Source organism: Pteronotus mesoamericanus, unplaced genomic scaffold (assembly GCF_021234165.1).
Source record: "Pteronotus mesoamericanus isolate MK-2021 breed Mesoamerican mustached bat unplaced genomic scaffold, CSHL_Meso_final scaffold_174, whole genome shotgun sequence".
Taxonomy (NCBI): domain Eukaryota; kingdom Metazoa; phylum Chordata; class Mammalia; order Chiroptera; family Mormoopidae; genus Pteronotus; species Pteronotus mesoamericanus.
Window position 1 is genome coordinate 17,779,696 of NW_026555309.1, and position 15,138 is coordinate 17,794,833.

At 47.9% G+C, this 15,138-nt stretch overlaps 1 protein-coding gene across 1 annotated transcript in view; it reads left to right on the top strand.

Moving 5' to 3' along the window:
* The window catches only part of MATN2 (matrilin 2), a 123,516-nt gene that overhangs the window by 96,406 nt on the left and 11,972 nt on the right, over positions 1-15,138 (top strand). The window contains exons 8-13 of the mRNA XM_054590306.1: positions 1,300-1,422; positions 4,407-4,529; positions 4,732-4,854; positions 10,776-10,898; positions 12,177-12,299; positions 14,477-14,599. Coding sequence (XP_054446281.1) covers positions 1,300-1,422; positions 4,407-4,529; positions 4,732-4,854; positions 10,776-10,898; positions 12,177-12,299; positions 14,477-14,599 — 738 coding nt within the window. The remainder of the gene's footprint in view (positions 1-1,299; positions 1,423-4,406; positions 4,530-4,731; positions 4,855-10,775; positions 10,899-12,176; positions 12,300-14,476; positions 14,600-15,138) is intronic.

Below are 15,138 nucleotides of genomic sequence, written 5' to 3' on the forward strand. Positions count from 1 at the left end.
TAAGGACATTTACTTTTCCCTAACAGATGCAGAGGTGGTTGGTCCCAGGGCTGGCTCAGCGATGTTATCAAGAACCCAGACTCTTTCTGTCCCTTTGCTCTGCTAAAGTGTGTTGTCTTTTCATCCTCACACTTGTCATCTTGCGGTTATAAAACAGCTGCCATAGCTCCAAGCATCATGACCTCACACTACGAGACCCAAAGACAGAAAGGAAAGAGGATAGAAAAGACCGTTTCTCTTTATACATCTTTGTCTTTTCAGGAAAGAAAATTTTTCCTAGGGGCCCCAATAAACTTCTGATGTCTCATTGGCTAGAATTAGGGCTCATTATGACTCATAGATCAATTACCGTCAGCGGAGCACATGGCTGCTGGTCTGGCTTAGACCAGCCATGATTCATGAGGATCAGGGTTCTGGTCCCGAGAAGACAGGTAATGATGGTTGCCAAGGCAACCAAGAGTGTCTGTCACATCCCCAGGAAAAAAGAACAGTGCAGTTAAACTGACCCAGACCAGCCATTGAGAGTGGTAGAGAACTTTTTCCCCAACACCAGTCTCATGAAAGCTCTCCATAAGCTCATTTGGTTCCTGTTTACCATTCTCCATCTCTCCCATAACCTGCTTTGTGTGAGGCCTTGTGTTAGCACTTTCTACCAGGAAATGAAACCGCTAATTGGCTGCTAGACAACTATATTGCTAAGTAGCTTGGATGGGGTGGATATTACCGTAGGAAAAACTACAACAACCTGGGCAGCATCTGAGATGGACCTTTCTCAGGCTCTTGATAGGGATACTATTGTGGTCTCACTCCGAGCAAACTTATGTATTTGGACCCTTCTTAATGTAACTGCCATTTCCTGTCCCTCCTAAGTAGCTGGTTATCTTGCAAGATCAGCTTTTGTTCATTCTGCTTTGGGCCGTCCGATGTCACTGTCAGATGCCACAGCAGATGGCAGCTCCCTACGTGCTTTGGAGTACTAGTGATCAGTTTAATTGGAAGAAGAGACTCCTGGATTTTCTCAGCGTCTCCAACTTTCTTGGAAGGGATGAGGCTGGGGACTGTGGCCCTCAGCCCATTTTTCAGCTTTTCAGCCATCCAAGGGGGAAGGACCCATGCTGCGGAAACAAGGGGTACACTCCGGAGACCAGGTTCTCCTTCAGCTAAGCTTGGGAGAGCGGGAGCTGTTTTCCCTGTGTTTTATCAAACGCCTGATTTACTGACTCTTTCCTGTGAGGGGCTGACCTCACAGCCCTGGAGAAGCCCAGAGCCTGAAGCAGGATCTGCCCGTTTTCCCCTCAGGGATTAACTACTGTGCGCTGAAGAAACCAGGCTGTGAGCACGAATGTGTCAACACAGAGGAGGGCTACTACTGTCGCTGCCACCGAGGCTACACCCTGGACCCCAACGGCAAGACCTGCAGCCGTAAGTGTGCCCAGGGGTGGTAATGCTGACTGGAGGGAAGGGGGCCCTGCGAGGCCCCCAAGCTCGCCAGCAGCCCACTGCTTCTGATGTTCCTGGGTTTCCTGTGGGCCTGAGGGTCTAAGAGACTTAACCTGCCCTGCCTCAGTTTTGCCATCCATAAAATGGGACTGTTAATGCTACCTACCTCATAGATTGCATTGGGAGGATTAAAATAATCAATACATATAAAACACTTAGAAAAATGCTGATAAACATGTAATAAGCACTCAATAAATATTAATCAGTGCTCTTGAGAGCACTGATTGAGTCGGACCATCCTGAAACCAAGTCCAAGTTCAACCACGTACTAGACGTGTGACCAAGAGCAGTTACTTCATTTTGTCAAGCTCTGATTTCTCCATCTGTTTAAAAAAGTGAAGATAGTAATAGGACTGATCTAGAGTTGTTAAGGGGAATAATCAGGAGCATTTCAATCTCTTGGCACTGTGCCTGGCACAGAGAAAATATACAGTTACAGATAATAGTTCATTATTATCATAGAGCCTGGGAGAGCCACGAGTGCTGGCCCCAGCTTGGGACAAGAGAGGGGAAGGGACAAAGCTTGGAAAGCACTTGGGCTACCACAGAGCTAATCTGCGGGTGGAGCTAAGACACATGGGACTTTCTGTGAAGCCTTTCCTTAATTTTCTTTTGTAAGAAGCACAACAAAGCTCCATTGGGTGACGTAAACGCATGGAAACTTGCAGGCTTTGCCAGCTGGACGACGCCATCCTTTTTTATGAGGCCCAGTCTGCACTGGTTCAGGCCAGCAGGGGTGGGGGTGCCTGAGTACTGCAGTGGGTGCCTGTGACCCCGGTGCGGGGAGAGGGGCTTGGTCACCCGCCAGCAAAGAAGGGGCCCTTTGTGTGCCTTTCCACCCAGCAAGCCGCACATCTGCTCTAGCTTTGGGGACAGAGATAGACTGTGAACGAGAACAGTGCAGCTGTTCAGCATTTGGACCTTAAACTGCCAGGAGGGGAAATTTTACAGATGAAGTATTAGGTACAGAGCAGAGTCCTCAGGAAAACTTGTGCCCCTTTAGTCTTCAGAGGGAACAAAGTGCCTCCCTTAGGCTTTCTAAGGACTGATCTCAGAGGTCAGAGAACTTTTGAACCAGATGGTTGGCCCTGCCATGGCATTTGCGTCTGGATGTCTCTGAGTCTCCTCATGAGACGTGAGTGGGGAGCAGGAGGTCTTCCACATGGCAAGGAGATACCCTGGTGAAGAAAGATCTGAGTACATTCTGCCATCTTCCAGGAGCAGGGCAGGCTGGGCACAACCTGGCTGAGCCCATGAAAGCCCTGGGGACTGCGGCCTGCCTCTCCCTGCCAGCATGCCTTGGGGGACCTAGAGAGCTCAGAAGAGAGGACAAAGAGATGGGCCATTTTTTCTCTCTAGAATCTAATTAAAAGACCACCTAGTCAGCTTCAAGAAAGTATAAACCAAGCCACTTCTTCCTAGGAGGCCCCTGAGAAAGCCATTGTACCCTATTCCCCTTGGGGGCTCAGGGAGCCCCAAGCCATAAGACAGCAAGCCCTTCTGGGCATTTTATCTGGGCAGCACCGCTGTGAGCGTTTTCCAGGCATTCACTCGTTTTTTCCTCACAACAGCCTTAGGAGGCATCTACATTCTTATCCCTATTTGAAGATGGAGAAACTCCAGGCAGTGTGGCTCAGTTGATTGGGCACCATCCCGCAAACCAATAGATTGCCAGTTCAATTCCCGGTCAGGGCATATGCCTAGGTTTGTGGGTTAGGGTTAGGCTTGAAAGGAAGGCAACCAACTGATGTTTCTCTTTCCCCCTCCCTTCCCCATCTCTAAAATCAAAAGTAAAAAAAAAAAAAAAAATTAAAAAAGTAAGATGCACAAACTGTGGCACAAAAAGATTAAGTAGCTTTCTTGGGGACACATGACTGGTAAATGGTGGAACCAGGATGTAAATACAGGTCTCTGACTCCTAAAATCCTGCAGATGTTTGCAGAAGGCACATCCACCAGTGGGATGTTCCAGAAGGCATCAGTGCCAGGCCCTGTGGGAGTCAAAGAAGTCCACGTGCTCGCCCTGCACAGGCCTCCAGTGTCTGTCCAGTCTCTGGGAGACAGCCTGCAGGGCCGTCTGCGGGAGCTGCTCACGCAGCTGTGCGGGCACCGTCCTTCAGTGCCCACTGCCCGGGGTGCCAGCTGTGCGGTGCGGGTGTGCCAGGGGCAGCCACACATGCAGGCCTGGGCTTTGGCTCGTTTTCTGAATCTGGCTGTCCTGGTTATGGGGGAAAAAACCTTCTTTTTCATTTTCAGATAGAAATGAAACTGTAAAATTAATTCTTACTCAACACTACTCAATAATAGTACTAATAAGTATTCATTAAGGAGTGTCTGTGCGTCAGCGACTACTCTGAGGACTTTACATGTATCAACTCCATCATCATCCCATTTCTCATCAGGAAACAGTGGCAAAGGGGCCAAGTGACTGCCCAGCATCCCATGGCCAGGAAGTGGTGGAGTGGGATTTGATCCCAAGCAGTTTGATGACAGAAAGCTCATTCTTCAGCGCAGCTCTGTCAGCGACTCTGTCAGCTGTCAGCGACTCTGTCAGCGGTGTGGCTTTGGGCAGGCAGCTTGACCTTCCTGAGCCTCACTTTCCTCCCCGCGAGATGGGGTTTGCACCTGCTCTCAGCATTGCCCTGAGCACTTGATTGCGGTGCGAAGGCCCACCCTGCAAAGAAGGCTGCAGTCAGTAAGGCCTGCTCAGGAGCTGTGGGTGCTTTACTCTTCAAAGACATGGGAAGAGAAACAAACAAGACATATTCTAGAGAGGCCAGCCACACAGGGTAGAATAAAGTGAGAGGGGTCCTCAGGGGCTCCTTTGGGGATTTGTATGGGATGCCCCGTGGCTGGTGAGCATGCCCCCTCCTGTTACTCTTTTCTGTTTTCATGTGACAACCGCAGGGGTGGATCACTGCGCGGAGCAGGACCATGGCTGTGAGCAGCTGTGTCTCAACACAGAGGAGTCCTTCGTCTGCCAGTGTTCGGAAGGCTTCCTCATCAATGAGGACCTCAAGACCTGCTCCCGTGAGTCCCCCTCCCCGCTCCTCTGGCGGGGAGAGGTTTGCAGGAGTGAGCAGCGTGAGGCCTGCGGAGGACAGTGCGCCTGCCCCTGTCTCCTCTGCCCTCTAGATCATGGGACGTCCCCGTGACGGCAGGCTTGGGGGCGGGGCGGGCGGAAAACCCAGAGGCCTCGCCGACCTCCTTGCCCGGCTGTTGGGTTTTACAGGGGCTGATTATTGCTTGCTGAGTGACCATGGTTGCGAATACGCCTGCGTCAACACCGACACATCCTTTGCCTGTCAGTGCCCCGAGGGCCATGTGCTCCGCAGTGATGGGAAGACCTGTGCCAGTGAGTGTTCTCAGGTCTGGCGACAAGCGGGCCTCGGCACGGGCGATCCCTGGGTGATGGGCGGTCCCAGGAGAGGTGCGCTGGCGGACAGGTAGTTCCCGAGCTTTGCTCCCCAGGTGTCTGTCGCTGGCAAGAGTCAATGTGCGGAAAAACCTTTCTCTGCGATGTGAGACCCCAGGTGCTGCTGCCCCCCAACCCACCCTTAGCTTCCCTTTCCAGCACCAAAGGTGGCTTTTCCTATTTCCACAGCCTGCCTCACTGTCGCTTTGAGGCTGGGTAGAGAGCCCCATTTCTTAGCTCTCATTTCTTTAACCCCTCAATCTGGCCGAAAGCGGTAACCAGCCAGGGTCACACAGTAATAGCCCTGTGGACCCCGTACTGACTGCTGACTTCAAGCTAGTGCGGGCCTCCTCCAGGTCCTGCAACCCCATGGAATTCCCACCCTGCGGCGAGGAAACTGTGGCTCAGACTAAGTAAAGAGCCTGCGGTTACCAGCCGTTATGAAGTAGGTTCAGGCTCTGGTCCGTGTGACTCCAAAGGCAGTTCTGGGAGAAGGGAGGCTCCTGGGAAACCTTCCCTCCCTCCATCGCGATCATCTGGCTTCAGATGGTGAGGTTGGCAGTGATGTTTCCTGGGTACATACTTCTTGCATCTGGTCCCAACTTCAGCCTCCATTAATTTAAACCCAAAACAAACAAAAACCTCCTACATCTTTCTCTTTCATTGAGAAATATGCTATTTTCTGCCCAGCAATTCCACTTCCAAGATAAAGACTTTTTAAAAAGTCATTTTGAGAGAGGGGATGAGAAATGGAGGAAGAACACTATAATTTACCTTCCCTATCCTGTCGGTCTTTTGAGGTTTATAGGATCACGTTCCTTGACCACTGATACAATTGTGACCACAACCTAATTCATCCACTTTTTTATTTGGCCCGTTCTTATGGCCAGGTGAGCCGGCTGCCCAGCTGGGTGTGCCTCCCTAATTGTGCAGCCTGTGAGAAATGTTTCCCTACTTAGAGACAGATTCTTGAGTCTTGGCAAGTGGATTATCCATTTTAATGCTTGTGTATGGCTGCCTGCCCAGCTGCCTCCTGGCCAGCAGGCGGGTGTGGGCACTGGGGTGCAGAGAGAGGATGGGTGTGTCGAATTGCAAGGACATCTGACAGTGTGCCAAAGCCAGATGCATGGTTTTTTACTGGTTTGTTTTAATTCCCCACCATCTTAGATTATTCACGCCCTTCTTTCTTCCCTCTTACTGTGATCACCAAGAGCTGACTCTGAAGAGGGTTGCAGGCCTTCTAAAGAAATTCTTGCAACCCCTCCAAACAAATGCTGCTGCTTTTCCTTAAAATCGCATGCCCCCTCTCCCTCCTTACCCAGGTCCACATCTGGATTATGCCCCTGGCACTTTTAAATGTTGTCCATTTTCTCATTTAAAGTGTGTTTGTAACTGATGGTACAATGACATCATCCATATGAGTAAATGGTCAACAGTGCCATTAGGAGTGAATTGTGACTTGTGTGTCGAATATATTGTTGTGACTATATAAAAACTCATGAGATGACCAGATGGGTTAGACTTATTATCCTCAGGGAACGGTGGTACCTAAGAGACACCAGCTGATACCTATGCATTGAGCTTTCCCCTAACTGAAGGCTTCCTGTCTGCCCCAGGGTGACTCAGCCTGGCTGCCCTGCCCTGTAATCATGGGCTGTTTTCAGTATGGCCATAGTTAACTGGGGGTTGGGGTGTGTGTTTCCCAGCTCTAGGCCAGATGACAAAGATCCTGCTGATGTGACTGCACCTTTTTGGAAAAACCTGCTGGACTATGGATGGGCCCGCCAGCGGTCACCCAGGCCTGGCTCAGCAGATAAGGGTGTCCTTGGCCCTTGGCAAAGTCAGCCTTCTCCTGGAGCTTTTATAGCAGGCGGCCTGAAGAACCCTTCACTTACCTTCCAGAAGGTTCTCTGAAGCATAGACTAATTGGCACTGTTACTCCATAGCCCTGCAGGCCCCTTGGGTGCTGTAGCATCTGCAGTGAAGCCCATTCTCCCTTCCTCCTGCCCCTGGCCTGCAAGATCTATGCTGGAATCCTAACCACCCAAAGGTTGTAGTATTAGGATGTGGGGCCACTGGGAGGTGATTAGGTCATGAGTGTTGGGTCCCCACAAATGAGATTTGTGCCTTTATGAAAGAGACCCCACAATGCTCCCCAGTCTTTTCTATCATGTGAGGGTACAACTAGACGTCCGAGACCTGCAAGGGAGCCCTCACCCAACCATAGGGGCAACCAGATTTTAGACTTCCTGCCTCCAAACCGCAATCAATACATTTTTGCTGTAGAAACCACCCAGTGTGTGGTATTGCATTACGGCACCCATGGACTAAGATGGAGTGGGGAGCTCTTCCCAGGCACAGGAAACAGCACACGGAAGCCCAGGGTCCAGAGAGTACTGAGTACTGAGTTTTGAGTGCATGAGGGAGACCAGTGACGGATGCTCTGGGAGACGCAGGTGGAACAGATCACTAGCACGCAGAGTTACACTAAACTACTTGGAGGCCTGGCCTCCCTTGAGAAAACTATTTTAACTTGTCTTCTGAGAATCCACCAGCCTGCCTGAGCAGACTCTGCCGACCTAGGAGGACCACTGGGTGCAATGGACCAGGGAACACAGAGGTGATAGATTTGTGAGCTAATCACTCCTCTACACCAGCACAGCTGACACAGGTCGCCTCTGCAGGTTAAGGGACCTTGGAAAAGTGACTTCCTCTTTCTGGCCACCAGTTTTCTCAACTCTGAAACAAAAAGATTGGACCAGTTAATCTCCAAGATCCCTCTCAGACCGAAAGTACAGTGCCTGGCACAGAGTTAGTGCCCCATAGACACTTACTCAATGAATGAACTCCTCGCTGGGTGCCCGCAGTTCTCCCCAGGCAAGGCACCCCATGATAGTCAGGGAGGGTGGCTCTGTTTGCCTGTTAGGGACCCACTGAAGTACTTTCCTTGAGGGGAGTACCTTTGGCTCTGGGGAGAAGCTGGCTCTAGGTTGGTTTCCAGACTTGGCAAGTAGAAAGCCACTAGACCTTGTGGTCAGGAAGTTAACGACAGTACAGCTTTGGCATTCTCTAGTTTCCCATGTGTGGCTTTTGAATCTATGAGTGATCCAGAACATCCCCGACATGCTGAAACTGGACATTTTGCTGAACAAATGGGAATTGTGCCCCCAGCAAGGCTGGTATGTGGGAGAGAGTGAGGAGCCCACTGACCCCAGAATCCACACTGCACTGGTTTTCAGTTAAAACATCTGCACAAAAACCCCAGGATGGGGCTCTAGTCACCCTCACTTTTCAGAGTGGAAAACTGAGGAAACGTTTCCTTTTACTCAGTGGGTACTTACCAAGGGCCTGTTGTGTGCAGACAGTAAGTCCATGCTGAGGCGAGACCTCATCTCTGTGCTACTCTCTTGATCAGACAGTCTGAGTCGGGGAGGAGGAGAAAGGTTAAAAACTAAACTCTCCACATGCTTTTAAAGCATGCATGCAACAAAATTTCCAAACAGCTACTAATGTGAAAGCCCAGGAGAACTCGGAAAGTGGGCTGGGAACTCGGGGATAATCTGCCGCCAAGGGTGAAGACACGCCCCTAGGGACTGCGACTTTGGGCTCCACGGGTTCCTAAAGAAAGCAGTGCCTTTCGGCCAAGTCAGACTCCGACCACTGTGGGTCCGGAACGCCTGGGTGTCAGTGGCCCTCAGAGTCTGTGTGAGGAGACTCACCCACTCTTCAAGATGAAAGGCTGAGCTGGAGCTGAGAGGACTGCACGGGGTATGGGGCAGGCTCTAGAAAGAAAAGGTCTTGCCTGGACTCTGGCTTGACGAGGCTGGCCTGAGAGAGTTATGGCTCTTTTATTACCTTGGAAAATTGAGTACTCTTAATATAAATTCATGGCGGGGAAAAAATGCTCACCTCCCCAGCCAGCCAGCAGTCGTACTGTGGATCGTGCAACTATATTTCCACTCAAGACTATGTGAGGAAATGCTCTCTGCATTAATAATGACTCTAGACTGTGCCGAGAGAAGTAAGTCCTTTTCAGAGCAGACAGAGGGTTGGGGGAGGGGAACCAACTCCCTTCCAGTCTCCTCTGCAGGTATAATTCCAATTACCATCACACGTTCCCATTGCTCCAGACTTTTGGCGGTGCTTCTGCTCAACGGAGACAGACAAAATTTCCTTCGTATTTGCAAGCTTACCTTACAACAACAATTTTCAACCTTTTTCATCTCATGGCACACATAAACTAATCACTAACATTCTGCAGTCCACCAAAAAAATATGTTCTATTTGTGGCCGATCTGACAAAAAAACAGGTATAATTTTGATTCATTCACACTGGACAGCTGTTGTTGTGTTGGCTGTTGTCTTTCTTTTATTTGTCTATTGAAGGGAAAAAGAGGCCAGTGCCCCGGACTAAATAGTCAGGTGTTGGATGTTTTAAAAATCCTTGCGGTGCACTGGCTGAAAATTGCTGCCTTAGAAAGGAGCCCTGCAGTGAAGTTGGGGAAAACAGAGGATTCGGTGTCAGAAGATTACATTTTTAGCCTGGTCCTATCACTTATTAGCAGTTGCTCTTGGCAAGCCATTAACCTTAATTTCCCTCGCTGGGAATGACAATAACCACGGTGCCTTAACTAACCCATAGGGTGTGTCTCAGGACTCTCTTCCAAAACAAAATACTGCACAGATGCCTTAAAGTGTATCGTCTGTGCTTGATTATAAAAGTGATTATACTCTTCCGAGCTTTAATAACTTCAGTGCATGTCAACCCATCAGCAAACCTTGTAGTCTCTACCTTCAAAATAGGGCCTCCGTCTGGCCACTTCTCGCCAGCCGGGTCTGGGCCGCCGGGATTGTTGCAGCTGGTTTCCTCTAGCTCCTGTGCTACATCCCAGGCCCGACTCTGTGCACAGCAGTCCCTTTAAAATGAAAGCAGATCAGATTATGTCACTCTATTGCTCAACACCCCCACCCCCTCACCCGTGACCCTTTCTCACTTAGATTCAACCACTGCCTGCAAATCCCATGTGATCTGCCTCTGATCAGTCCCTGCCAGGGTCCTGTTGCTTGGGTCACGCTGGTCTCTGTGTCTTTCCTGAAACATGCCAAACATGCTGCTGCCTCTGCAGCAGTGTGCAGATCCTTTCTTGGGGGGGCTGTTCTTTCCCAGAGAGGCCACACTCACTCATCTCTTTCTTCAGGCCTCTGCTCAGTGCCAGTTCATCTGACTGCAGCGCGTAAAATGACAAGTGCCTCCCATGGCCCACCCGGCAGGCGCACCGCATCCCCCTTCGCCTGCTCTTACTCTTTCAAAGCACTTTCCCCATCTGACATGTATTCGTCTATTGTCTTCCCTGCTCTTCCCTCCCACCCCTGCTGCCAAATGTAAGCTTCACAGGAGAGACATTTTGTTTTATTCATTGTTGTATCTCCGGAGCCTAGAAGAGTGCCTGACTCCCAGAGTAGGGACTCATGAAATATTGTTAACTAAGTGAATGGATTACCTAAGAGTGACACATACACGCACATCTAAGGAGACATGTAGATACGTTATCTACATTATATGATAACCAATGAAGTTGAACTTATTTTCTAGTAAGGCCATTTGTAGCTTTCCTTTTGTAAATTGTCTTTTCAGGTCTTTTCTTCGTTTTTCCTATGAAGAAGATGATATTCTTTAATTTAAATGTTCTTTACATATTAAAAATTTTCCTCGTAGGCATGCTTTCTATTTTAAAATGTGTACTCTGAAATTAGATACTGTTTGAATTTAAGGTGTCCGAACTGTCATTTAGGATTGAATAAGCTACTGACATCTGAATCATTTTCTTCTTCTGTTTTTCTAATTCCACCTGGGTTCTCAGAATTGGACCCTTGTGCTCTGGGGGACCATGGTTGTGAACATTCATGTGTAAACAGCGAAGACTCTTTTGTGTGCCAGTGCTTTGAAGGATATGTACTCCGTGAAGACGGAAAAACCTGCAGAAGTAAGTTTTCGTTGGAGTTGGCTCACATCCGTGAGTCTGTCCTCTGCATGAAGTCCACCATCCCGACCTCTGTGTGAGTCAGCTACTCCCAAACTCAATGCCATGTGACCACCAAAGGTCATGTGGAATTCTGGAGGGGATCTTGGCTCAGAAAAATGCCAGAAGGTAAAAACTAAGGAAACGCAAATGAACGGTGGACGTTGGTTGATGTTAGTTGATATATCAATACTGGTCCATTAATTATAACATGTGTTACACTAATGGAAAGTGTTAGAGGGGAAACTGGGTATGAGATTTATGGGAACTCTCTGTAATATCTTTTTAATTTTTCTGTGAATCTAAACCTGTCCTGGACAATAAAGTCCTTTAAAGATAAAACAAACAAACAAATGCGCAAATGAAAAAAGCCACTGCCAGAGCTGCAGCTGAAGTTGCTCATTTATGCTCTGTGGCAGGAAACAGTGGTTGAGTAGTGTGGTTTAGTGCAAAGACATGCAGTCTGAAACCCAACATACTATCAACTTCTATCTCTGCCATTTATTAGCTGGACAAGTTGTTTCACTTCTCTGAGCCTTTGTTTCTTTATTTCTAATAATATTGTTGTTTCCGGGAGCACAAATCCCTCGTAGAGACCACCTTATGATAAGGCCATTCTGACGTCTCAGAAAGCAAAGTCTCTGAGATGAAGCCAGGACACATCTCTGCATCATCAAAGCGGGGTGTGTGGCCCTGAGCAAGTGATTTCCATCCCTGTTGGTCACTTATTTTCTCAAGCTTCTCAAAGCACTTTTCAAAGGGCAACTCATATTAACAGAGATGAGTAACTGAAATTGTTACTCTCATTTTTCAGACAGGAGAGGTAAGGTTCCGAAGGGTTAGGTAATTCTCCCAAGTCACAAAACATGACGGTGACAGAGCCAAAAGTAGATTTCAGTGCTGCTAATCTAAACTGAGGTTTAATTTTCTACGCAATCATACCAAAAATGTTTCCCTTCTGGTATCAGAAACTACATCTGCAGAAAGCTGATGATAGATGGCATTTTTATGAGACATTGAATTAGATGCTGGTGGATGAGGATGGTGATGGTAGTGGGGAGGTTTGAACAGTTAGCTCAGATTAGAGCCACTGAACTGCATCCCTAATTTCATCTTCTCCTCATGGATCACTGAGCTCAAAGGGCTCCAGATTCTGGGAGATGACATGAATGGGTCCTGTGAGGTGAAGCCCGGAGATACTTTATGTCAATGAAAGGTTTTAACTTGCTCTTCTGTCCTCAGGGAAAGATGTCTGCCAAGCAGTAGACCATGGCTGTGAACACATTTGTGTGAACAATGGCGAGTCGTACATCTGCAAGTGCTTGGAGGGGTTCCGGCTCACTGAGGATGGGAAACGCTGCAAAAGTAAGTGACCCCCAGCTAGAGATGAACTTGCCCATCTGTGGGACTCAGTTATGTAACTTCATTTAATCTTTTAAATCTTTCTTTGCAATCAATGTCACAATGACAAGTTCCTTGCCTCCTTGGGCACCCTGAAGTGTCTTGCTTGGGCGCAGTACAGTAGACCCTTAGTTGTCAGGAATTTCTCACTCAAGGTCCTGAGCTGTCAGGCTCTTTGCCCCTTTTCATTTTCCGCCAGCTGCTGGCCCTCTTCACGAAGGCTGTGCCCGGTCATGGGACCGATTAGAATCTCTGCGAGCCATCGCTGTGGGGATCAGAAGATTATTACAGTGCTTTTTCTTCTTGAAAGCTCTTATAAGTAAGAGTAGAGGATAAGAGAGGCGCTGAAGGGATCTTCTGTGGGTTTTATTTATCCATGCCATCGTTTGCTTTTATTTATCACACTGTTCAGGCTCTGAGAGTGTGCTTAGAAGGCATATTAGTCAAGGTTCTCCAGAGAAACAGAACCAATAAGATGTATGGGTGTGTGTATGTGTATATACGCATATATAGGATACATACATATAGATGTATTTGTGTGATGGATGAAGAGATAGATAGAATATGATTATGGGCTTTAGCAATTCTAATATCTGCAGGGTAGGTCAGCAGCCTTGAGAGGCACAGAAGAGCTGATGTTGCAGCTCTAATCCAAAGGCAGTCTGCTGGCAGAATTCTCTCTTCTTCGGAGAAACCTCAGTCTTTTTCCTTTTAAAGCCTTCTACTGATTAGGTGACGCCCGCCTGCATTATGGAAAATACTCTGCTTTACTCAGAGCCTACTGATGTAAAGGTTAATCTCATCTGAAAAAGAACCTTCATGGCAACATCTAGACTGCTGTTTCACCACACAACCAGGCACCGTAGCATGTAAATTTAACCATCACAGCACTCAAAGTTAGGGACAGAGACACAGTAGCTCTGTGAGGTGGGCATCAGAAGAGCACATTTTCCTCCACTGTGAGATTGTGAGCTGTTAATCCCTACTTTGGGGGGGTTCAGCACCATCGACCTGCTTTTGTGATACTCTATTCCAGTGAGCAGAATGGCCCTTTTTTAGTTAAGGCAAAATGAACTCATTTGCCTTAAGGTTGGCTTGGGGCATTTCCTCACATACTGCTTTGAGCTGACTGGGGTCACTCCATGTGTCAACAGAGCGGGGTCAGATGGAACTCGCTGCTCTCAGCTGTCCACCAGGAAGAAGGGCTCCTACCTTTAGCAGGAACAACTCACTTCTCGGTGCCCGTGGGACCCTGGCCTCAGTCTGCAGGGCTCCCTGCATGACCCTGGGTTTTGCCCTCACACAGCAATGCCCCTTCTGCAGAAACCCTGTCTACGATGTTGCCCGAGGCATTGTTCATGCTTTCATTTCTATTTCTATACATGCAGGCGTGCACATATGCACCATTTGTTCATTCAACACATTTGTTGCTTAATAGGTACAACTTCTACCCCTGGAATTTAATTGCTAAATCAAATCCCTCCATTCTCACTTTCTAGAGGGATCTTTAGCACACCAATTGCAATTTTGTAGGAAGCTCCCTGCTTTAGAGAGCTAATGAGGGAAAAGAACCGTAGGCTTTCACACCGCGGAGGAGGAGTACTCGGGAGACGACATGCCTCATCTGCTAGCAGCTTGCTGCAACTCTGGGCAACTCTGTGAAACTTTTTTAGTTTTCTCATTTGTAAGTTGGGTATAATTAGTCCTGCCTCCTTCTTATCACAGGATGCCATAAAGATTAAAGGGCTGTGACTACTTTTTAGAGTTTACAGTACTTCACGCATGAGACATGGATCATTAGACTATTAAAACAGGAGTATTTGGGATGTCTGTGGAAACAGATCAGTAGTTTGGGAAAAATCAAAAACCAGTGCAGGTTGAACAATTTGAAAAATGATAATAAATTCAGGACAGTGATCACCCGCCTTACCATTCAGGCTTGAGGGAGTGAGAGCTTTCTGGGTGTTTCCCTCACCATGTCCTGTCCTAAGGATTAGACTGAAAGGGGGTTAGTTTTAAAGAGGGTTTGAAGGCAGATGGATCTGTACAAAGTGGACTCCTTCCGCCATCTCTCCTGCCGTGACCGTTCAACCCAGCTCATTCCTGCACCGACGGATCGCTCAACTCTGCCTATTCCACAGGGAAGGATGTCTGCAAATCGGCCCACCATGGCTGCGAACACATTTGTGTTAGTCGTGGCAATTCCTACGTCTGCAAATGCTCAGAGGGATTTGTTCTAGCTGAGGATGGAAGGCAGTGCAAGAGTAAGTGATCTGGACTTGGCTTTCTGCTCTAATTTGGTTTGGGAGTAACCGCTTTTTGGACTGCTTTCAGGGAACAAATTCCCCACCTCTGCTTCTCTCGTAAATATGAGTGCGTATGCATAAATAGAGAATGGGGAAGAGAGCTTAACTCAGCACTTGGGGCAAGTCTTTTGAGACCGTGCTGTGCTCTGTGCTGGAGAATTACATTCAGTTCTGAGCACTGCACTTCAGAAAGAGAGGGAGGGAGCAAAGGTTTAAACCTGCAAAAATAAAACTGCTAAAGCAGCAGGAAAAAAATTGAGAGACATATTTTATAACTCAGAATAGAGAAGACCTTTCTAAACATGACACGAAACATAAAAGCCATAGAAGCAAAAAAGGGAAAATGTATAGTAAGAGATTAACAATAGCCTTTTTTCTTTTTTCTTTTTTTACCTATTAGTTATCAGAGATCAAAAAGCTGATGATCCTTTATTTTGGCAAAAGTATATTGTAATAGGTAATTACAAGTTTATCACTAAGTGTCTGAATTGGTACAA